The sequence below is a fragment of the Equus przewalskii genome, chromosome 24 (genome assembly GCF_037783145.1).
Source record: "Equus przewalskii isolate Varuska chromosome 24, EquPr2, whole genome shotgun sequence".
In the NCBI taxonomy this organism is placed as follows: domain Eukaryota; kingdom Metazoa; phylum Chordata; class Mammalia; order Perissodactyla; family Equidae; genus Equus; species Equus przewalskii.
Genome location: NC_091854.1, coordinates 10,283,909 through 10,309,303, shown reverse-complemented (window position 1 = coordinate 10,309,303; position 25,395 = coordinate 10,283,909). Strand labels below are relative to the sequence as shown.

General features: G+C 40.8%; 1 protein-coding gene across 3 annotated transcripts; it reads right to left on the bottom strand.

Moving 5' to 3' along the window:
* Nucleotides 1-4,035: 4,035 nt before the first annotated feature.
* LOC103542760 (guanylate-binding protein 7-like) lies at nucleotides 4,036-23,891 on the bottom strand. 3 transcript variants are annotated; one of them, XM_070592744.1, is made up of 11 exons: nucleotides 23,488-23,772; nucleotides 20,038-20,233; nucleotides 16,860-16,987; nucleotides 14,892-15,001; nucleotides 14,491-14,687; nucleotides 12,877-13,122; nucleotides 11,655-11,935; nucleotides 9,104-9,316; nucleotides 7,893-7,995; nucleotides 7,364-7,557; nucleotides 4,036-6,485 (listed from the first exon to the last, which is right to left on the bottom strand). In XM_070592744.1, the coding sequence occupies exons 2-11, from the start codon at nucleotides 20,225-20,227 to the stop codon at nucleotides 6,258-6,260; spliced, it is 1,890 nt and encodes a 629-aa protein (XP_070448845.1). In that variant the 5' UTR covers nucleotides 20,228-20,233; nucleotides 23,488-23,772; the 3' UTR covers nucleotides 4,036-6,257. The 3 variants fall into 3 exon arrangements, with proteins under 3 accessions (XP_070448845.1, XP_070448846.1, XP_070448847.1); XM_070592745.1 differs by lacking the exon at nucleotides 12,877-13,122 and having other exon boundaries at nucleotides 23,488-23,891; XM_070592746.1 differs by lacking the exon at nucleotides 11,655-11,935 and having other exon boundaries at nucleotides 12,857-13,122; nucleotides 23,488-23,755.
* Between the last annotated feature and the right edge of the window lie 1,504 nt (nucleotides 23,892-25,395).

Here is a 25,395-nt window from a genome sequence, read left to right as displayed (position 1 = left end):
CAGTGCCATGTCCTCGCCCAGGATCTGAACCGGCTAAACCCTGGTGCTGCCAAAGAGGAGCGCCCAAACTTAACCACTTGGCCATGGGGCCAGCCCCACACCTGACATTTCTTGTCAGCTCTTCTGAGCTTCCTTAAGCTATTTCCTGCATTCTTGGAGAGACATCTCCTCTATTTTCCTTCTCGTACCATTGTCTGCCCCTAACCCCTACTTCATCACTCAAGTGTTTCCTTAAGAAATACATTCTGTGAGGGCTATTTGAGACCAGGCTAACAGGTGAGAAGACAGCGTCAGCGGGGCAGGCTGTAGACTTAAGTCTGAGAAAGTAGGGAAAGAATTTTAGACATGGCCAAGCTGCTGACTTTCTAGTACACAACATGCAAGCATGGTTGTGAACCTGCCTTCTAAAATAATTGTTGAGGGGCCGGCCCGTGGTCTAGTGGTTAAGTGCGTGCACTCTGCTTCGGCGGCCCAGGATTTTGCCAGATAGAGTCCTGGGAGCGGACATGGCACCGCTCGTCAGGCCATGCTGAGGCGGCATCCTGCATGCCTCAACTGGAAGGAGCCGCAACTAAAAACACGCAACTATGTACTGGGGGGATTTGGGAGAAAAAGGAAAAATAAAGTCTTTAAAAATCACAAAGTGGGCAATTCCTTTCACTCAGCTTTTACTGTTCTTTGTCACCCTCCTGATCCTTTCCTGATCTGTAAACAGGTATAATTTCACCTCAAATTTCTTGCGTTGACTGTTTCATATTCTGTTTGCTGGTTATGTGTACTGGGGAGACTTGAGGGGCACACAGGGCTTTTCCTTGCTCCCTCATCCCCTTTTCCACACCAACCAGGTGGGCAGTGTTCAGAGCATCTCTCTAGGTGATGCCAGTGGGCCTTGTGGACTGGCTTAGCTGTGAGACTTCTCATTCCGGTGTTGGTTGGGGAACCTGGAAGTTAACTAAGAATTGCCTCATAACCCTCAGGAAAGCAGAGCTGTGTCCTTTCGACTTTAGAGGGAAAGAAGAAATGAAGACAGAGCACAGTGTTGCTGTCTGATGGCTCTATGGGTGATGTGCAGATTCCACCACTCTGTCAGCCTGTGGGTATCGTTTTCAGTGAGACATGGATTCAGTGAGATATTTATATCAGTGAGATATTGATGTAAAAAGCATGACTTTATTTCAGCAGAAGTAGCCTGAACTGAGACAAGAACTACAGTGGAAGAAAAGGTTTGCAGTATTCTGGCATTTTTAAAAACTATTTAAATGTCATAATTGCTCTCTGAGCCAAAAGAGCTGACTTCATTCCTAGGTAATTGTCCCGGGAAGAAGTTTGAGGGACACAGAGCACGTGGAGTATTCAGTCCCTCCGCGAGAACAGGGCAGCAGGTTCAGATGAGCGTGCATGTCCTTTCTGCTCATGGAGTCCTTTCTGCACTAGTTCCTAAAACTGTGTCCTTTCTTTTGAGAACTATGGGGAGCAGCTAATATGGTGAGATCATGGCAAATTGGGGCCGCAAAGGATGGCAGCTCCCGTATTTATTCAACCAACATTTTTTGCACACCTGGTGTTTGCGTAGTGGGCTCCAGGCTAGCAGCTAAAGATATGATGATGAAGACTGAGATCGAGAGATGGCAAGGGAGACAGCTGTAATTGGGCCGTTTCAATTTTCACAATTATATAAAAAGTGCCACGGTAGGCGTGCCAATAAGGCACAGTGGCAGCACTGAGAAGGAACACCTCATCTAGTCTCAGGAAGTCAGGAATGGGAGAACCTAAGGAGGAACCGAGGCTAGCAATTACAGAGAATGTGGTAAGGAGCCGAGTTGCTTTAACAAGTCAGTACACTGTGTACGCAAACCCCAAATCAAAAGATAACTTGCAGATTCACAAGTAGTTCCTTCTAGCCATAGTTTATTCTGAAGCACACAACGGCTAGAAAGGAATTCCAGAAAAATCGAGTTGATCCTGAAGAAAAATTTTCCTTCTGATTCACTCCCCTTGATAAAGGTGGGGCTGGACCTTCGAGGCCATTCCAGCAAATGTTCCAAGAGACTTTCTATCAAAAGAAGTTAAAACTAGACTATTAAAGCTTTATTGAAAGGTCGTAATTGAAAACAAGATTAGGATGCACATCTTGCACTTTCCAGTTCCCTGTTGTCGTAAGCAGACTCTTCCACTGCATTCAGGTGTGCTATGTCACAGAGCACCAACACTTTCATCCTGTCATGAAATGTCCCTTTCCGTGTATGACTTCCTTGGCTTTAATTTTAGTAATTTTATTTCTTTTTTAATATGTAAAAACACATACCATGCAAAATGTACACGGCACAGAATAGAATGTACGATGTAATGTTAGTTACCTCTCATGCCTCACCTCAACCACCCAGGTCCATCCTCAATTTTGACCATACTTACTAGTTTATTCTGTATTTTTCCTGAGATAGATCAGAGACACGTGTAGATTTGCCATGCTGTAAATTTACTGGTAGCAACTATACGCATTGTTCATCTTTCTTTTTCACTTTATGATGAATCCGGAGATTTTCCCATGTTAGTACAAATAAAGCTTTCCCTTTCATTTTAGTGACTGAAGAGTATTCCTTTGTACAAATGGCTCATGATTTTATTACCAGTACCCAGCAGAGAGAGAATTGCTTTGAATTTTTTCCTGCATACCAATGCTACAACATATATCCAATATATATGACATTTGGTACATGGACAATTAAATCTTTAAGATAAATTCCTAAATTTGAACTTGCTGGATTAAAGGTATGTGCATTTAACACCTTGATATATAATTATTCCAATTTGCACTCACTAGAGAATATGAGAGCTTTCTTGTTTCTCCAAATCCTTGCCAACTCAGTATCCCATCAAATACGTTTTGCTTTGCTAATCCTAGAGGTGAAACTGGGGCCCCGTAGCTTTATTTTGCACATCTCTTATCATTAATGAGGCTGAATATATTTAATTTCTTCTAATGTATTTGCCATTCTTTTGGATAGAGTTGTTCTTTTTCTCACTGCTTTAAAGGGATTCTTATGGCTTAAAGAAATCATTTTCTGTGATATATATTAAAATGTAGTCCTTGTCACTGTATTTTTGCTTCACTTAGGTTTTTCTGTGAAGAATGTCTTTTGCTAGGTAGGTGAATTTATCAATCTTTTCTTTTATCTATTTCCATTATGTTATACTTTGAAAGGGGCTGCTTACTCCAATATTATTTTTTTAAAACTCTCCCGTATTATTCAATTTTACAGTTTAATTTTTAGTGCTTATATCTTTGAACCATGTGAAATTTACTTGGTAACTTTTTCCAGATGGCTACCTTATAGTCCAAATACCGTTTGCTGGATATTTCATATTCCTTCACTAATGAAAATGCTAAAATTGCCATCTACTGCATTTCTGCATGACTTTGCACCAATTTCTAAACTTCCAAGTCTGTTTTGAACTTCAGGTGCCAGTACCACAGTGTTAACTGTTGGGACGTTTTAACATATGCTAAAAGATATTTCCCTCTCATCTGTTTTTTTTTTTTTTTCCCCCAGAATTGCATTGGATACTTTTGCTTGTGGCTTTTCCATATAAACTTTAAAATTAATTTGTCTATTTCCTAAAAGAATTACGTCTGACATATTTTTTGAATCACCTTAAATGTATACATTAACTTAATATTGAAATTTTAATTTCTGTCCATTTTTATCAATTTTTATGTCTTACACAGCATTTCAAAATTTTCTTCATGTAAATTTTATGTAGGGGCTGGCCCCGTGGCCAAGTGGTTGGGTTCGCATGCTCCACTTAGGCGGCCCAGGGTTTTGCTTGTTTAGATCCTGGGCACGAACATGGCACCACTCGTCAAGCTGTGCTGAGGTGGCGTCCCATATAGCACAACAAGAAGCACTTACAATTAGAACACACAGCTATGTACTGGAGGGCTTTGGGGAGAAGAAGAAGAAGAGAAAAAGAAGATTGGCAACAGATGCTGCCTCAGGTGCCAATCTTTAAAAAATTTTACATACTTCATGATAATTTTATTTTATTTTTCTTTCTTTCTTTTATTGAAGTAACATTGGTTTAACACATTATATAAATTTCAGGTGTGCATCATGATATTTCAGTTTCTGTGTAGATTGCATCCTGTTCACCAACCAAAGACTAATCACAATCCATTACCACACACATATGCCACCCACCCTTTCACCCTCCTCCCTCTACCCTTCGCCTCTGGTAAGCACCAATCCAATCTCTGTTTCTGTGTGTTTGTGTGTCATTGCTTTTATCTTCTACTTATGAGTGAGATCATGTGGTATTTGACTTTCTCCCTCTGACTTATTTCACTTAGCATATACCTTCAAGGTTCATTCACATTGTCACAAATGGCCGGATTTTGACTTTTCTTATGGCTGAGTAGTACTCCATTGTGTATATATACCACATCTTCTTTGTCCATTCGTGCCTTGATGGGCACTTAGGTTGCTTCCCAAGTCTTGGCTACGATGCTACAATGAACATAGGGGTGCGTGTATCTTTATGCATTCGTGTTTTCATGTTCTTCGGATAAATACCCAGCAGTGGAATAGCTAGATCATATGGTAGTTCTATTCTTAATTTTTTGAGGAATCTCCATACTGTTTTCCATAGTGACTGCACCAATGTGGACTCAAACCAGCAATGTATAAGAGTTCGCTTCTCTTCACAACCTCTCCAACACTTGTTTCCTGTCTTGTTATAGCCATTCTAACGGGAGTGAGGTGATATCTCATTGTAGGTTTAATTTGCATTTCCCTGATAGTTAATGATATCGGATATCTTCTCATTTGCCTGCTGGCTGTCTGTATATCTTCCTTGGAGAAATGTCTATTCAGATCTTTTGCCCATTTTTAAATTGAGTTGTTAGTTTTCTTGTTGGTGAGATGTCTGCTTCTTTATATATTTTGGATATTAACTCCTTATCAGATATATGTTTCTGAAAATAATTTAAGGACTAGGATTCCAAGACCTTCTTCAGAGACCCAAATGATAACAAAATGAAGATGCACATCCTGTAGTGTCTGTTTCTTGATGTAATAAGTAGACTATTCCTGTTGAACTGACCTATGCATTTTCTACCAGTGTTACGTAGAACTTCCCCATTCTTTGTATTATTAATTGTTTTAATTTTAATAATTGTATTTATTTATGTTTGACTAAGTAATAATTCATGCCAGATATGAAAGGCACAGAAGAATAGACTATGTAAAGTTAGTCATCCTCTTGTGTCTTACCTCAACTGTCTAGGTGTGTTCCTACTGTGTCCATGGATACTAGTTTATTTTGTATTTTCCAGAGACAGATGACAATATATATACATTTTCATTATTTTCTAAATTCAGTGGTGCAACTATACACACTTTCTTCATCTTTTTTTTTCACTTATGATCAACTTTGGAGATTTCTTCCTGTTAGTAGAAAGAGAGTTTCCCCTTTCATTTAGTGACTGTAGAGTGTTCCATTGCAAATACGTCTCCAGATTTACCTCACAAGTCTCTGACAGAGGGACTTTAAAAGTTGTTTCCAGTCTTCAGGAATTTCAATAATCCAGCAACAGATATACTACTACATATGTCCTTTTGAACTTCGGTGAATCAATCTAGAAGATAAATTCCTAAATGTGGACTTGCTGGATCAACCGTATTTGCATTTAAACTTTTGATGTATATTTGCACCAACTTGCACTCTCACTAGCAAATATGAGAGATTGCCAGTTTCCTGAAACTGTTGCCAATCTGGTGTCCTATCACAACTGTCCTTTCTGGCCCACCTGACAGGTGACACAGGAACGTCCTAGTTTTGCTTTGCGTATCTTTTATAATCAGTAAAGTTAAATATTTTTATTCTCTTATGATATTTTTGCTCATTCAAAAAATGTGGTCTTTGATCTTTCCTCGCTGATTAATAAGGGCTCATTATAGCTGAAGGAAATGATCTCCGTGACAGTAATAGACATTGCAAATGTTTTATTTATCTCACCATTTGTCTTTTTGCTTTGCTTAAAACTTTTGTATGGATAAATCATTAACTTCTAACTTTTTCATTTCTTTAAATTAATTAATTCAATCAAAATTGTTTTTTGGGATATCAGATCTTGATATTCTTTGGTTGTCACTTTTTATTTTAAAAATTTTCTTGAATGAAACTAGCATGACACATACATTTCAAAAATGGGCCACATCATTATGCTATTAAAATGTAAGAAGCCTTTTATAATATACCTAGGATTTCTTCACATGTTTCATAATCATACTGAGACATTTCATCCCAGAAGCAATTAGCCGCATGGGTGGGGGTAGTGCCATTATAAGCCCCATGGTAGCCACATCAAGGATATTTGAAAGGTCATCATTTTTAGAGCTTTCAATCTCTCTTTTTAGTTTATTTATCTCTTCATTCACCTGCTCAGATGTCTTTTTAAATCCTTCAGTAAGTAATTCTTCTTGGAGCTGTGAAAAAAAGAGAGTGCATTTTTGGAAATCCCCATTTATCAGCACTTTATTTTTAACAACTGCCGCGGCTAAGCACGTGCCTCTTTCTTTACTGCCTTCGATGCTCTTTGATGAGTCTGTCCAATATTTCCAAATGATTGGACCTAAATAGTGGGAGTCTCCATGGTTTACACCTTCCTATGATACCTCAGCACGATCTCACTGGGTTGGGGAGGAGTTGGCAGTAGGTCAGGCCTGAGAACTACCTAGTAATGCGTTCCAGTTCTAAGAATGCACTTTGGGAGGGAATGTGGATATAAGTCTAATTATTCCTAGCTCCACTGAAGTAGGATGACCACATGCATGTAACAAATAGTGAGAACTGCTGACTCTCTATAGAACACTGGCTATCAAACTCCCGGTTGGGACAAAGAATGCATTTTACACTAGGTGTGTAGAATGAGTCAGGCAGATCGGGAAGCAACTGCAGCAAGTCTTGGAGCTTTCAGCATCCCATATTTCATATCAGGCACAATCTGATACTCTCAAGACCAGATGCATCTATTTCAGGTCTCTTTGATGATGGTACCTAGTGTGCTAAGGACTATAGGACTAAGGTCCTATTCACCTAGGGGCACAGTGAGACCCTATATCACCACAAACAGCAGTCAAGGAGCCTGTGGCATGTTATCTGTACCCTCCAAACTCTTAACACTAGAGAAGGAGTTGGGGTCTTATAGATTTAGGGCTTTCGCATGATCTAGGTTTATTTCAGTGATTCATACGCCATTTGGATTTCCCTCCAGTATCAGGATTTGGTTAAAACTTTTGTTCTTCCCTTCCTAAGATACTAGGGTTTGTCCATCAGGCACTCCTCAGGGCCCATCCAGACTTACCTTCAGCATGTGCTCCAGCATACTTTCGTGCTCTCTCAGAAGGATTTCTCTTTCCCTCTCCGATTTCTCTTTCAGTTGGGCCACATATTCCTGGAAGGTTCTCTCTTTAGCCTCCATTATTTGATGCTGTTCCTTCAGTTTCTGTCTTAGCAGCTCCTTTTCCTTCTCAGCTGCCTGATTCTTGGCACGCTCAGCTGTTGCACAACAGTTTTACAGAGGGAAGCAAATAACAGTTATGCTGAGCTGTACCGTTTTGAGCTCAGAGACTAAAACGACTTTAAAATGGCAGGGATCAATCTCTGAATTCTACCCTGAGCTACACAAGGAAAAGCACATTTCAGAATGTGATGGAAAGGCACTGATTGGCTAAATGAGCAGACCAAACACCCCCGGTTATTTTCAGATATAGCAGACTGTGCATTCCAGAGGAGAGGAAGCTCCTTGTTTCAGGAAGGGTTTGCTCCCATACCTGTCAGAGGGCACTGCAGGAACCTACCCACCCCGCTGTGAGCCACGCCCTCTCCGGTACCTGCTAAAGCCTTCTCCCTATCGGTGAGGGTTTTGTCGGCCTGAAGGATGGATGCCTCTACTGCTGCCTGTGACCGCAGGAAGATCTGGAGGACCTCGTTTCCCTGAGGACAAAACAAGGAGGAAAGACTCATCAGGTAACAAAGATCTAGCGTCTTGCTGGGGAAATTATTGTTCAATGAAACCCCAAATCAGACCCTATGAATTCTACATCTTTCTTAGGATTCCACAGTGGCTTCTTTCCATCAGTGGCCTAGACTCAGTCCAAGCTTTCTAGTAAGTTATGAAAACCCTCTATAGCAGCCTCTTTCCCAGCTCTCCAGCTTCCTGTCCTAATGAGGCCAGGTACCCCCCAACACGGATTATAGACAACCACACTTATGTGCAGTTCTACAAACACATATCCTGCATTGTTTGCAATATCTGGATGTTCTTTTCTTCTGACTGGATGCTTGTCTTTCTTTCTTTACTAGAATATCATTTATTAATAATTCTACTTGTAACTCCTACCTCCTCTTCCAGGGAGCTTTCCTAAACTTCCTTCTGAGTTTTGAATGGCTGCCAAGTACACAGAGCTGCCCACCAGCTCTACCACTTGCCGTGTTTGTAGGCAACTTATTAACTTCCGGTAAATCACATTTCTCAGTTATAATGGCGATGACAGTAGTACCTAATTCATATTACTCTGAGGATTATGTTGATAACCTAAACACAGCACCTAAGAATACACTTAATTTAGGAAGTGTGTTCAATATACGTCACACATCACCATTACCATCACCAACCTTGCCATCACCATCACCAGCATCAGCATCACTGTCCGTGTATACCTGTATGACAACCATCATCCCACCATATCCAATTGACTATTTATATCTCCTTCTCAGGTACGATCATACGCTTCTTGAGAACAACACTGTTTCTTTAATTATGTATCCCCTATATTTTGTACAAAACCAATTACATTGTTGGCTAAATGAAAGGAATGTTCTCTTCTAGATTCCTGATAATATATCTTATATTTGGGAAGAAGTATTTCTGCTTTATTTAAGAGTATCTAACTAATTGTGGATAAAAAAGCTAAAAATGTGGAGATATCGCCATGCTCTACTTTCTCTCCACAAATGGTGCTGTGGTCTGAGGTTTTCAAAACAACCACCAAAGAACTTCTGACTCCACTCTGCTGTTCTCTCCCCCTCCCTTATTTCTCACCTTAACTCCTTTCCTGGGCACCAGCTCATAGTCCTGTTTGACCTTGTTCAAAGCTTCTAAGTAGAGCTTGTGTCCTCCAGGTACAGAGAAAGTTCCTCCTGAAATACTTTCCATCAGGGGCTCTGAAAGCCGCTGAAGCTCATCCTGGCAATATTTGACAGATGCCTCTTCATTCTGCAGTAAGAAATCCTTCTTATTTTTCTCTATGATGCCCTGCCAGGGAAATGTGGAGAAATCCAATAGAAAGAAGCTGTTAGAAGGGAAGGTCCAACTGTGATCCTTTTGGTAAAATTAGTCTGACAGCGTCAGGGAGGCCTGGGACCTGCAGTAACAGACCAGGAGTCAGGAGACTTGTTTTATTCTCAGTTCAGATCCATTCTCTGTGTGACCTGTGGAAAGTCCCTTAAGTCCCTTGGGCTCAGGCTCAATGTCTGTGAAATGTTGGGGTTTGTAGACATGATCTTCATGATTCCTTTTTATTGTTTTAATTGAGGTATAATTGACTTATAACTTTATATTAGTTTCAGGTGTATAATGTAATGATTTGATATTTGTATACAATGCAAAAGGTCACCACAATAAGTGTAATTAACATCCATCACCTTACATAGTTAGAAAATTTTTTTCTTTTGATGAAAACTTTCAAGAACTACTCTCTAACATCTTTCAATATGAAACATAGTATGGTTCCTTTAACAGTAGTTGGATTAACAGGGATCCATCTATGGACAATAAGCAATGCAAAGTTCAAGATGAGTAGAAGTTGACTTGGCTCTGCAAACTTGGGTTGCTATGGATAAAAATGTATAAATACAAATCACCAACCCAGCCCTGGGTTTTCTGGGGTTAAGATTCAGTGTTCTCACTGCTGTGGCCTAGCTTCATTTCCCGGTCAGGAAAACACACCATGCATTTGTGGGTTATAATACTGTGGTGGCTGTATGTTGCGGTGATGCTGAAAGTCATTCCTCCAGTATTTCAAATAGAGCAGAGTCAGGGGCTGGCCCCGTGGCCGAGTGGTTAAGTTCTTGCACTCTGCTGCAGGCGGCCCAGGGTTTCGTTGGTTCCAATCCTGGGCGTGGACATGGCACTGCTCATCAAGCCACGCTGAGGCAGCGTCCCACATGCCACAACTAGAAGGACCCACAACCAAGAATATACAACTATGTACCAGGGGGCTTTGGGGAGAAAAAGGAAAAAATAAAATCTTTAAAAAAAAAATAATATATAGCAGAGTCAGCCATGGTGGACAGGATTCAGTGGAGCTTCCAGACTAGACAGACTAGAAAGAAGCACTTAGCCAACACTTTCAAAGAAATGGGCCATGACAGCCCTACGAATAGCAGTGGAGTATTGGGTGATACAGTGCTGGAAGGTGAGAGGACAGCACAAAAAAGTGGGCAGAGTTCTGCTCTGCTGTACACAGGGTTGCTAGGAGTTGGAATCCAGTGGACAGCACTAACAACAAAGCGAATCACCTGCCCTGTGATGAGTTAAGTGGTCTCTGAACAGAGTTTTAAATCCTTCATGAATTGTTTCAATGAGGATTTGAGTGTGCCAAAATACAAAACCAGAATTTTTTTCTGCTGCACTTGTAAATTACAATCCAGTTGGCTCTCTTCTATATGAACTGAGAGATTTTTGAAACTTGCAGGATGGGCAAAGACGGACTCAAAGAGTAACATTTGGTGAAAGTGCCTACACTAAGCAGAATTGTGATGTCCTCAAAGAGTTCTCTGCCCTGGTGTCCACACTCTGCATAGTCCCTGGGTTTGTGAATACTAGGAATATTAATCTTGTGATTAGATTATGTTATAGGGCACAGGTTGACTTTAAGTAATGGAGATTACCCAGGTAAACATTACCTAATCTCCTGAGCCCTTTAAAAGCAATTTTCTCCAATTGGTGGCAGAGAAGGTAGTCAGAGCGATTAGAAACAAGAGAAGGATACAATACAGCATTGCTGGCTTGAAGATGTAGCGCAAGTTCCCCAGAGTCTCCATATGATAATATAAGCCCATATGAACCTTGTTTTCAGCTTGTGGTATGCTGAGCAGAGCACCCATATACCTTGTGCTGGGATCTGACCTGAAGAACTCTGACCTAAAGTGCATGTTGTTTTAAGCTGCTTGCACTAAGACAGACTAGGAAGAAGGACCTGGCCACTCACTTTCAAAACAAAGAAAATTGGCCATGAAAACCCTAGGAATAGCAGTGGAGCACTGCCTGATAACAGTGCTAGGAGATGAGAAGATGGCACAAGAAGGCTGAGCAATGTTCAGCTCTACTGTGCACAGGATCGCTAAGAGTTGGAATAGACTGGATGGAACTAACCAACAAACAAAAATCACATGGTGCTGTGTTTTGCCATATTAGAAAGTAAGAAGCCAATCTTTAGAAAAGGATGGACTGTAGCCTGTAGAGCCTTGTCACTCACAAGAATTGAAGCTCCTTTTTCGGTGAGCACATAAGCCATAGAGTCAAAAAGGGGGAGTCTGGGATCATTCTAGAACGACAGGAAACAGGAAGGATATAGACTAAGGCATGTTACCAGGAGCTTGGTCTGGAACTCCCGCTTGTCATCCTTGAAGGAGTGCTCCATGAAGATTGCAATGGCTTCCCTCTCACAGGCCTCATGCACATGCAGCAGCTCCTGGAGTGTGTCTGTGGGGAAGCTCACTCGCTGGGCCATCTGCTCCCTGTAGTGGTCAGCTGCCTTCTGCACGGCTGCTGCGTTCTCACGCTCAGCCAGAGTTGTCACTGAATTTTCCAAACAAGGAACACCTCCACTGTTGATGGTATCTACGTAGGTCACCACCAGATTCTCTAGTCCTGAATGACACGTGATATTAGGGAATAGAGAGAAAGTTCTCACCATTGTGTTACAAGACTTAGAGATCAGCATTCTTAAAACAACAAAAACTTTTTTGAATATGAACTTTTCTTTACTTCTCTTTCTTCTCCTCCTCCTCATCTTCATCCTTGTCCTCATCCTGATTTCTTCCTGCTTCCTCTTTTATGAATCCTCCTCCTTGTAATAAAATCACTGTATATCCTATCTACTCTATCTTTTATGGTTCTCAAATTTGTCACAACACAATATTTAGTTAAGGATCTCAACTAATATGGTCAAAGGTTTCTTAGAACATTTTTGCATTACAATCAAAGTAAAAAGATCCTATTATACACGGAAGTAAACTACATAATTTGTGGGCAATATTTCCAATGAAAATGTGGGGGCCCATAAAAAAATTCATCAAAGATTCAAGTCAGTGACATAAACATTAAACCAAGCGTGGGCCCCTCTCAGTACCAGGCACTGGGTGACTGTCGAGGTCAGAGGACCATGAAGCCAGCCCTGTACATAAGATTAAACTTAAATTTGTTTCTCAAACTCTGAATGAGCTTGCTGGGATTCACGCCCTTCTATTAATTTTCTAACTGGTGTAAATGCACAAAATATTTTGTATTTTCTCCTTGAGAAACACTCACTTATCCCATCTAATTACTTCTAATCACCATGCAGATTTCTATCCTTAACAGCAGCTTGTGCTTGTACCATTAGTGCATTCATTTCATGGGATATATTGGATCTCAATAAACCTCCATACAGGGAGACAAACGAAGAAACATGCATTTCTACATATGGTGTGAACGTCTACTTTTCCACAATACATACAGAAGGAAACAAAATTACTGACACACCCAGAGAGCAATCACAGCTTCATCACACAGTAAACCCCAGAGAGGCACCTGTAACAAAAGGGACTCACGATTCCCGGTGACAGTGATTCCCTCTCTTAGGGTCTTGGTTTTTGCCTTGGCAAAGATGTATGAACAGAAATTTTTGGATTGCTCCCGGAAATCCAATTCTAGTTGGTATTCGGATGCTTCGTCAATATGTTGCAATAATTTTTTGTCATTTATAGGCCGGTCAAAGACAAAGCACTTTCGTTCTGGAAAGAACTTCCTGATACACTCTCTAGGCACGTTGGAATTTTGGATTCGGGGATCCTCACCTGCAGAAGTGGAAAAAGATCATTGAAGGGACAGCCTTCAGGCAAGGAGACTGGGGCCTTTCGTTTCCAGTGATCTTTGCATCACTGGAACTCCTGTGCCTGTAAATCTCCTTTTTTTAATCATGCAAGTCAACCTTATGCTCATCTACTCCAGGCATGGAAAATCCTTTTATTGTACAAGGCCAAGAGTGAAGGAAGTACTTCTGGGGGCAAGGGGAGGGATCCATGCCACGTGAGGAAACTTATGACTGTTTTCCTTAGCCCTTACTTGGTGTGCAGTGGATCAACTACATATTAGATGTTTGTTGAATAGTAGATTAATCCAACAAATTGTCAGAAATACTTTTTTGATATTATGGTCCTCATCTCAGAAATGAAATGTGGCCTCTAAAGTAAAGTAATGGTAGAAATAAGGGTATATATGATATTGCTGGGAAAAATCTTATGGGGGACAAATGATACTCAGGAAGGAAAGAAAAGCTTTATAAAATCAGATTAAAAAAAAGAGACACTATAAACATGTTTGTGATTCCTATAGCACACATGACTGAATAGTAAGGTTCACCTGAATATAACTTGAAGACCTCAACAGTTCTCCATATCAGAGAGTGCAACATATTATATTAGACTTCACAACATCATATAGAGTGATTCTGGGCACATATCCGCTGTTCAACAAATATTTGTTGAAAAAATGAAGCAGTGAGTAAATAAATAAAAATGGATGTTGCTCCTAGCTCACCACTCATTATCCTCTCCACTAAATGTAATCCTTGTAATGAATTTATTATATGATGTGACGACATACTGCGTAAGGCTGTAGAATGAAGAGGGTGATGTCGTGAGAAAGAACACATGAATGCTTTGACAATCTAACTGGAACGACATGTCAATGCTTTTTATCTGAACTATTTGGTATGTAAATATCCTGTGTATGAAGGGTATAATTATATAGGCTAGTAAAATATAGCGTGTGAAATATATTTCAAACATTAGTTCATTTGATTCTCTGTGATTCAGTGCCTACCAATCGCCAGTTTGATGCTAGTTTTCTTGAAACAGGAGAAGAGGAGGAGCACTTAGACTTAATAAATAATGCGAGTATGTGAGCTGTTTTTTCATGGTATCCATTTTTCTAAAATCATTTCGTTCAGTATTGTATCCTAAATTTTCTCCATGATCTTAAACTCAGTTTGCAGGAGACTTTCAAGTTATAATGATGACTGAAACCATACCCTCCTGTCAATCACTCTTAGCACGGGCCTCAGTCCAATCCCAAATGAAGATTGACATCAAGTGCTGAATGACAGGGGTAAGTTGATCCCATCCCCTACTGAAACTTCTACCGCTCAAGCTATGTGCTGATACCTGGAATCAACTTCAAGGCATTCTCCAGGTACTGATCAGAAGTGATGGGGCGTCCATCTAACTGCAGCTCCAATGTGAAATCCCGTACAGTCCAAACAAAGTCTGGAAAGAAACTCACAAACTCAGCTGAGTCATCCACTTCGCCAAAGCTGGGAGAGGATCTCGTCCTGATTAGCTTTGTTAGTTCAGTCACATAGCTGGGATCTTAGCTAAGGAATGCGAAGTGCTGTACACCACAGTTTCCAGATCTCACCCAGAGACAAGCTTTATAAACATTCCCCTTTGCACTGTGTCCCCTTCTCCTCCACCATGAGAACTGAGTCACAGGAAAGAAGAAACTGTCTCAGTTGTCATTCTCATAAATTCAACACAACATGGTGGTTTGGTTCCTGGAAGGATACTGCAGCTGCTCGAGGGCCTGGCGGTTGATGGTGCCCATGCTGTTGTAGACAAATACACTGCTCAGAAGTATGGCCAGTGTGAAGATCCACAAGTCATTTTTAGAGTCACCCTAGAAAGTACATTACAGCAAGGGAATTAGGAGTCTACTCTTCATTCACTCTTTCAGTTGGTCCTTCACTATGCCAGCTGTACTATAACTGAACAGTAGGACAAATAGCATAAATTTCGAAGCCACTGCTAAATTCTAACCTCATTTTTGGTATTGACATTGACCTCTTTCAGGGCCTTAGTTTCTTTAGCTACTAAGAGAAGTGAACAGTACTGTAAATGTATGCCAAATGTTTAATATAGTGTCTAGAATATGGTGTTGTACAATGATAAGTGTGCAATGATTCCTTTGCAAATTTTTCTCCATCATGGGCTACATTAGGGACATAAACACTATTCATTTAACTCGTCATGGTGCATCTACAAAATGCCAGACCTGCGTTTGGTGGATATAAAGTTGCATACGTTGGTCCCCACCCTCGAGACATGACTTCTGGAGGGGCAGATGCAGTCGGCAACATGTAAATGCCTCCAAGATGATAAACTTTGACAGGAATGGAACCAAGTATTATAATGTAAAAGACAAAGGGAGAATGACAATAAACCAGAAAAAGTACTCTGTGAATTAAGGGCAAGAAGTGATTCTGTTTGACAGCAATACGATGGCATTAGGCCCAAAATAGATAGGCTTTTAAGAATTGAGAGAATATGGAATTCTGGAGATAAGGGGACCATGGAAGTGGAAGGACAACAGAAGCCAATCAGAATTGTCAGACAGCGTAGTCATATAAAGGTATTGTACGGTGATTTTATCTGACTAGGGTAGTGGTTATGTGTTTTGGAGTAGGAGAAGAGGCAGAAGACGAGAGTCAGGGCAACTCACGAGTGCCTTGGTAATAGAATTAGATATGACCTAGATACACTACAAGTTCTAAGGGCAGCAAGTATTTCCTCTGCTATCAGTTTACAACTTGATGTGTTTTGGTTCTTTGACAAATGCAATTAGATAAAAAGAAGAAGGTTTATGCAAACTGCAATCTATTAGGCAGCAGCAGACCATCTTGGGTTTACATTGAGGTTATCATTGAGTACTTTAACCTGAATTTTTAAATTCAGAATTTGTGAATTCATGCCCCAACTCTTTTTGGCACTAATGGAAGTCAAATATCCACCACCACTACTTTCAATTTAGACTCCGACTAGTAGAAATAAGGAGACAAGATTGACTGCAACTAACACTATGAAGACAAAATACCTAAACTTACACCATTTACAATGCTTTTGGTGGGTGTAGCTCAAGTTTTGCTAGAAGTCAGTAAAGAATTCACCTTTGAAGCTCAGGGAGTTGAAGTAAAACCTTAATGAATGTTTTTGGTATAGCTGAAGTTTTCCTGGAGATTATGTAATTAGATGGTTTCCCTGAAACTCTATTTTTATGGTTTCTACTTTCAAGTCCATCAGCCTCAGACATCTTAACTTGTAGAGATCATTGACTGCATGTGTTATTGCATCCTCCAGGATTTTCCCCTAACCTCAAAGACTGGGTTAGATTTTCACTTTTTGTATCCACTGTTCCCTGTACTGATAACAGTGCATATTTCTTATTTTCCCAACTAGGCTCTGAGTCTTTACCTCATTCACTGTGCTATCTGTAGGACTTAACACAAAGCCCTGGAATTCAGCTGCCCAAGAATTATTTGTTAACTAATATCTTTCACCCCAGTGTTAAAAATGAGAATATGTATCACTAATAACCAAAGTATTGAACTTACCAAGGAAGTAAATTCAAGGAGCAGAATTTAGCCTCATTATTCAGAAATGGATTTGCAGTTTGTAGGCATGTGTCATAAAAGTTGAACTGAGGTGGCAAATTAAAATGTAAGTGGAGTATCAAGAGCAAAGAAGACTCTCTGCCTTACCTTTTCCACATCGCCCAGGCCCTCAGTGTCTAGTAGGACCAGGGTGTGTTTCGGCTTGGAAGGGTGGGGTATACACCACATCCAGATACCCTTGGTTTCAGACCTCACTGTAGAGCCCAGAGGGAAACCTGCAAGAGAAGAGGAGAAAGCAACATCCAGTCATAGCAGACAGTTCAGGCTACTCATGGGTTGCATTGATTCAACTTGTGGAATGTGAGTGCCTGTCTGGAAGGAGTGTGGCTTCCATTTCAGGAAGGACAGCTGACTCAACCTTTATGCACAGTAAGAACTTTCTCAAGAAACGCTTCGTGTCCCTTATTTACCTCATACCATCAACAGCTCAAACTATGTCATATTACAGAATTAATGCAAACTCTGTTAACCTTTGTATTTTTATCTGACAGTGAAGAGCTCCCTTGTCCTCCAGTAACTGATGGAGTTCAAACAGTGGGAGGCACCAACTCTGGTGTCCACTAACTGACTGCCTCTTCAGGCTGCAGGATTTATAACAGCCACCTGGTGCTTCCTCATTCCTCAGGTTCCCTTTCCTCTGCTTATGCCCTTGTAAATAGTCCACCATTAAAACTCCTCAATTACCCCTTGAGTGGCTCATCTGTGTCCTGTCAGGAGCTGGCCTCATATATCACCTTTTGTTGGATTTTTTCCTTCCCTTCATCCCTGTATTTTCCTCTATTGTTTTCTCCTCTTCAAGCAAAAGATAAGTTCTTTGTTCGTTTCCTCAGAAGGGGGATATAACAGAAGGGAGAGCAGAGAAGACCTGTGAGTCTTGCCTGCTCCTCTTTCCCAAGGGAGAGGATGTTAGGTATATGCCCAGGAACCTGTGGGTGACATATCTTGTCCATCAGTCCAAGATTATGACCTTGTGCCATTTGTCAATGCTTCTTTCAACTGAGAACAGAAATGCAGCTGATGAATTACCAAGGGGAGCAGGGTTTATCATGATTGAGGCCATTCAATTCCCACACCCTGTGAGTTCTCCACAGAGAGGGTATAAAGCCTGAGATGGTCTGTACTCTTCTCTATTGTAATGGTGTTTGAGTGCTTGCTGATTAATACAAAGTAATCTGAACTCCCAGTCCCTCCAGGAGAAAAGACAAAGTGTAATTGGCTGTCATCACTCTCAGTCACGAGAGGCAAAAAACATGCAAAGCAAGTCATCCCCGGGAGAGAGTAATGACCTGGCCCTGCTCGTGGACCTTGTCGAGGTGCAAGTCTCTTTTTTCTGTTCTTCTTGTGATACGAGTGGGGTGGTAAAGTCACAATTCAGGTGTTTTAAAACATTTTGAGGTTAGGAACTTTCTCAGCATTGGGAAATCACCTCATTTAACCTGATGTTATCTTCAGTAGAATAAAAAAAGATATTTTTGAAACTCCTTGACTGATGTCTCTGTCTTAGTGTTCCCAAATCTTTAATCCTTAGATAAAAAGTTCTGTTAATTAATTTAGGTCAGGCAAGGAAATGTGTCCTCCCCTCACTGTTGATCAAGAATTCCTCTAAGAGAAAGACAAAGGGAAAATGTTTTGTTAGGAGCCAACGGGAGATTGGGAAGCAAAAGGAGAGAGAGAGAAAGGAAGGAACGGAGGAGGGGAAACAGATCGAAAGAAAGAGACAGAGACAATGAGATATTCCTGGGATCCTTAGAGTTCAGTGGACTGAGGTCAACCCTTAATGGTGCTGAGCCTCTGAGCCACAGAGGAAAACATTAGAGAATAAATGGTGTGTGGTCTTCATTGACAGAAAGGCTTAACAGGACCTAGGCAGATTGTCCTCAAAATCAATAAGAACCAAGAAAGGCAACCTGGTAAAGAAACCAAACCAAAACCAAACCAAAAACAAAACCAAACAAGAGGTCATGAGAAAGGAAATGCAAATAGCAAATAAACATGGGAAAAAGTGCTCCAGCTATTTGGAATGAGCCAAATAACACGCAACTATACAGTCACCAGATCAGAAAAAGTTAAAAAGACTTTTACCAAAGCTTTTTGAGGAGTGCAGAATTCTCAATTACTGCTAATAAGCATATAAATTGCACAAAGAGTTTGAAAAGCTGTTTGATATTATCTAGAAAGGCTGAAGATGTGCATAATCTGTGACGGAGCATTTCCACTTCTGGCTACATCACACAAGGGAAGTTTGCGTACATGTGCACCAGAATATAAACACAAGAGTATCCATGACAGCCTCATTCATAAAGGATAAAAACTAGAAATACCAACTCATCAAAACAAATGGATAATTAGATTGTGGTGTCCTCTGACAATAGCACACTATAATATAGTTAAATGAACTACACAGGCATATCATAAACCAGATGATTCTCATAAAATCTTGTTGAACAAAAGAAGCAAGATCCCAAAGAGTCCACAGACTGTCATTCCCTTTACATAAAGTTTAATCTATTCTTTAGAAATGCAAACACAGGTTGTAAAGCCCTTTACAAAGGAAGAGTGAAAGTATGCACCATGAAAATCGAAACATTGGTGAGCTCTAGTGAGGGTGAGAGGGTGTGAGTTGGGTTTCTTGGTGTTGATGATGTTTTATTTCTTGCTCTGCACAGTGATTACACAGATGATCACTTTATATTTATTAACTTTATTGTACATGTATGTTTTATGCATTTCTCTGTATGTATCAGAGGTCACAAATTAGAAAAGACTAAATAGAGAAAGTGAAGGGGGCATAATTTATCAAAGTTTTGCTGTGAATTGAAGCAAAAAAAATGGATGGTAGCCCCGTTGAGATAGGGGCCATACAGGGTTCTTGTGTCTGTTCTTCCTTCCATCCCTTTTTAAAAATGGGCCATACTGAGCAATTTGTGTGCTACTTGAAATGACCCTGTAGTTTAGGGCAAAAGTGATGTAGGAGAAAGGAGGGGAATAATTGCTGGAGCTGAACTCCTGAGCAGATGAGAGTGGATGGGATCAATACCAGTGGGGTGGATCTTTTGGTAGGGTTGGGGAACTTTTTATTACTGGACTAAAGAGTGAGACTTTGCAGACAGATGGGGTTGAAGTTATAAATTTGGTGGGGAGAATTAGAAGTTTTCCTCAGTGGGAGGGGTCAGGCTCTTCCTTAAGATGACTCTAAAGGAGGTGTGATCAGCTCGTGTTATCACTGCTCCCAAGCACGTCACCCCTTCCCGAGGACAACACTCACCACGGCTCTGTCCTGCCAGGCGGTTCATTAGGTAGGATTTTCCTGTCCGATAGGGCCCTGCAATGGCCACCACCACCACAGGCTGAGATATGTTGCCAAGAATTTTCAGTGCTTCTGGATTTACCGTCAGGAGATTTTTCTGGTTTTCCACAAGACAAATGGGGGCCGTCATGGTGCATACAGATGCCATGGTAAGCTGTAACCCAGAGGAACAATTCAGTAGAATGCAAGATCTCAAAGTCATCTCTAACGATTACACAAGTCACATGCTCATCAGCTTTCTGCGTGGGGAACTTATACGTTAATTTTCTACATTCTGCATGTGTCTAAAAGTGTTTAGCCTAGTCTGTCAAGGCCTGGTACAGATACTTAGTGTACATTATCTTATTGGTTTTTAAATGAATCCTAAAACAACCTTGCCTACATGTGATGCATGAAAAGACAGAATGAGAAAAACAAAGCACTGATGATGGAGCCTTGAGAGCAGTAACATTGTGGGGGTAAGTAGAGGCAGAATGGGACATGAAGGAGATGAGTGTGCAGAGAAGATCTCAGGAGTTCCAGAAGGATTTGCTATTTCATTAATTGCACAAACATTTATTGAATACCAGCCAAGTGCTGGGCTCTGTTCCAGGTGTCACTGAGGAAAAATCATTGTAATTTAAGCGATAGACATTGAGTTGGGCAATTAGATTTGCAATTCGGGATACAAAGATTTAGGCAGAAACCCACAATGCGCCCTGGAGAAGCAAAAGAAGGCAAGGGTTTATAAAGACAGAAAGAGATAAATCACACAGGTTGTTCTGCAAGACGTGTGATTGGTGCTGGTGACAACAGTTATTCCCTGGCTACCTTGATTGGTTGTGTAAGGCCATCTCTAAGGCAAAAAGTTCTTATCTCTGAGAGTAAGCGTTTTTTTTTTTTTTAAATGGAAGTTCACGGAAACAACAGTGAAGCACAGTTCAAAAACTGACACTCCATCTGGGCAGACTCCTGGTGTACTTGCATAAGCCTCACTTCCTTAATGGCCTCGCAGCTCCATTTTAGAAGCTGGACATGTGTTACTCCATTTTGTTATGATTCCCCACAGAGGTGCTCAGTATCAAGCAGTGAACAAGATGGATACAAATTCCCGCCTCCTGGAGCTCCATCCTGGTGGGAGGAGACAGATAATAAAGAAAGCAAAGTAGCAAAATACATGTATGTATCTTAGATGATGGTAAACCCTCAGAAGAAAATAAGCAGGGAATAGGGATAGGGAGCCTTGGGGGATGAATTTGTATAGAGGCTAGTCGGGGAAGGCATCTCCTAGAAAGAGAAGAAGAAAGTGATCAGTGACCTTGCTGAGGACCGGTTTAGTGAATGGTGGGCGCAGGAGCAGGCGGCGGGGAGGAGTGACTGAGAGAGAGAGAAGAAGAGATAAGGGATGTAGCTGTGTCAAAGCACAACGGGACAATCCTTACAGAACCGAGACAGAGTTATGGGGGCGGGAATTAATTTATTTACCTGGAATGAAAGGATATTTCTTGTTTATAGGCTGCCAGGGAAGAGAAACAGTAGCCAGGGTGTTGTAGGGTCTGCCTGGATCGGCCAGAGTCCCACATCTGGGTGAGCTTCTACTTTCAATGTTTTTGTCACAAGGGCTGGGTGTTTCAAGAAATCTAGAGCAGGACAGCAGTCAAAGAGCTTCGTCCTTTTATTTTCTCAAAGCCAACGCTAGGCAACAGTCACATGTTTCCCTACTTTGCAAGTTATGTGACCACTGGAAAAATCATTAATTTCTCTGTGCCTCAGTTTCTTCTTCCGTAAAATAGCAACACTAAAACTCACAATCTATTGGTCATTAGGGTGTTTAACAGGATTAAATATCTCATAACATTTATAATGCTCTTTAATCCTGGTGGTACATAGTAAATCCAAATAAAAACTGAGTGTCTAAGAAGACAAGGAGGGTAGTTTCTAAATGAAGGTGAAGGATTGGCATTGGACTGAAACAGTAACAGTTCTCTCCCAGGTTGCAAGCAAGTGGGGGACACATCCGATGAGGAGGATGAGCAGGTGGGAGAGGACCAGCAGTCAGAGCTGAACAGGAAGACACTGATGGAGGATGAGTCGGGCCGGAGGAACCTGCAGCTGCCCTGGGAGGTCAGAGCACACATTCTAGATTCATGCTGCCAGGGTCCAAACCTGAGAGTTCAAGTTACTTATTTTCTGTGAGATCTTGAAAAAGGAACTACCTCTGTCAGTTTCCATTGTCTCATCAGTGTTATAGGTAAGACAATAATTCCTGCCTGATTCATGACTGTACAGGCTGGTAACAGGCTCTCAATAATTAAAAAAATTTTTCCAGGATTGATGTACTTTTTGAACAATAAACAAGTTAGGCAACATGTTAAAATATGTCAATATGTTCAGTGAGCTGTAAATTGCCAAGAAATAATAAGTTATCTAAGATCTTTTTGTCAGAAAATAACATCAATTTGTTTAACAGACTTCCGCTGTATAATTTCTCTTCTTTTTCTATAGCTGACTGGGAACAGAGTTGCGGGAGAAAAAACATAAGCTTTTTATGGCGTATCATAAGCAGGAGGAATTGTAGAGTTTATTTCTTAGATTGAATATTTAAAAAGCTATGGGTAGGAGAAGTTAACCAAAGTATACTGAGGAACCCAAACAAGAAGGTTTTAACTTCAAAGTTAAACAGGTAAATGAAATAGCTCTATTGGATGGCAGAAAACCATCAACCGTTTGCAAAGGTTTCTGTTCACCAGAGTCATCTGGAGTGATGGTTAAAAATTTCTCAAACCCTGTATTTTCAGCAAGTACCAGAAGTTATTCTGATGCAGTTCTTGTATGCACCACACATTAAAACTGGTGCATGATAAAGAAACATGATTAGACTTTACAGTTATTATTTATAGTTGATTAGTGAGAGATGGAATTATTCCATATAATACAGTGTTGTATTTGGAATATTAAATGTAAATACAAAAATAATCAAGAGTCAATCATTTAAGATTTAAATTTTCTGTTAATCACCTTTTTTTTGGTTTCTCTAATGCCTGGCCGGGAGCTGTCAGGAAATGTCTGAGGAAGGGTGAGGGAGGTGGAGGAAGCGACCCCACCCAGCGCCTTTATGAGGGGGTAGGACTGTTCCATCAGTCAAGGAAGGACTTCAGCCCCCTTTCCGCAGATGAGGCAGGGTGCACGCCTCCTTCTCCCACGCAGGGCTCTTTGCTGCAGGCCTGGGTGAATCCTAGAGGGGAGACCTTCGCCTCGCTGCCTCCTCTGGTCCAAAGGGAGTAGCTGAGGCAAAGCGCCCCCCAGGCCACACAGCATCCGGCACCGCGGCCTCCCCCTTGCCGGGGTGGAGTGTGCGCTTGGGAATTTGCGGTTGTTGGTCTGTTAACGCAAATGTGCCTGGAAGACCAAGTTTAGGAGCGAACTTACGTGGCGCGGTGCTGCAGTCCGGGAAGAAGTCCTCAGGGGCCCTCGCTCGCTCCTCCTGCGTCTGGCTCCTGTGGGTACGAACTCTTCTCTTGAGAAGCTGGAAATCGAGCCGGATGTTGCACCGAACCAGTCATAGGGTGGGGTCGAGGAGAACGAAATCGAAAGGATCTACTTTTGGGCGAAGTTAACCGTTGGGTTTTCACTGTTTTTCCCCCGAGGCAGGACACCTGATGAGGCGGGAGGAAAGTTCGCGCTTCCTCCACGCCTGGCTTTGGAAACGCGGGCGCCTCCGTCCTTCGCAGTTGGCTTAGGTTTCCTGACCCCACAATAAATGCAGGGCAGCTGGAGTGAAAGTGGGCAAAGAAATGTGTGTGAGAGAGTTCTGCGCCCTGTCTCTCAGGGGTACTGTTGTGAGGCTAGGGGTTTGATATTAATTTTTTTCTTTTGAAAAATTTTGTACTTCATTTTTTATCTCTTTCCCTTTTTAGAGGACATTTTGTTTTTACCTCAGTGATTTTTTTTCATCAGCAATAAACTTACCCTTGTGTGTGTGTGTGTGTGAGTGTGTGTGTATAGAATCCCTGATTTTATAGCCCAGATGTATTCACTGTTATTTCGTTGCATGTGCTTCCAGAATTTTTCTTTGCTTGTACTAGGGTGGATCCTGATTTGGTGGTGGTGATGGTGTGGTGGCTACTGAATATAATCTGAGGGTCCACGTCAAATAAAGTAATAGAAAGATGCAAATTCAAAGGTGAATATTCAGAATCAGCAAAAACATAACCAATAACTTTTAAAAGCTGACAAGTGCTACCAACATTTTCTCTCATCAGTTTTTTTCTTCTAAGATACCTCTATCATATTTGAATTTCAGTATGAGCAAAAATTCTGTCACATGTTTGAATTCTATATCAGGGAAATTTTAACTCACTTTTAAAAATTGCATTCCATTATATTAAGCTAAGAGAACAAAATTGAGTCAATTAATTAAGAGTGTCAGTTCCATTTTGGCCAATACATTTCTGTGAAACGAGCTCTTTGACAACAGCAGTGATAAACAGAAAAAACAGATGTTAGGCTCAATTTTTACAGCACTATCAAAACAAATTTCTAATATCTAACTTATAAAAAAGAAAACTGTTGGGGCCAGTGGTGTGGTGGTTAGGTTCCTGAGCTCCGCTTCGGGGGCTGGGATTTAGGGGTTTGGTTCCCTGATGCAGATCCAGCACTGTTCTTCAAGCCGTGCTGTGCCAGCATCCTACATAGAAAACAGAGGAAGACTGGCACAGGTGTTAGCTCAGGGCCAATCTTCCTCAAAAGAAGAAGAAGGGGGAGGAGGAGGAGGCTGTTACGTAAAATAAGACATCAAAAAATAAAATTTCATTTCGAAAAATTTTAATCCTCTTTTTTCCTTTGATATGTGATGTGAATCTACCAATCATATTTTCATCAGAAAATTGTCTTTCAGTGAATTTATATCCTGTCCTTCCCAATTTTAAGTATCAAAATGTACTCTGCATGAAATTATTGTGAAATGAGCTCATTAGTTTAAAAAATGTCTTTATTTGTCTTTAAAATTTTTTCCAGTGATACTTGGGAGTGTATTTTACTGGTATTGGAATGCAAATATGGGAATCATTAATGTTGGATATTTAAAGATATCTGAGTTGTCACTCTTGGTGAATCTGTATCATAGAGGAGAAAATAATAAAACGTAAAGAGAGAAGTGATGCTTGTCAAATAATGGTGCAAAGAAAGTACTTATTAAACATCAAAGTGCTTGATATAGCTAGTAATGGAACTAATTATATTTGGAATATTTCTACATGTCTTCACAGAGGATGTGCCATTACTGCTGGAATGACTCATATTTTAGCAAGAAGAGATTGGAATAAATGTATTTTAGAG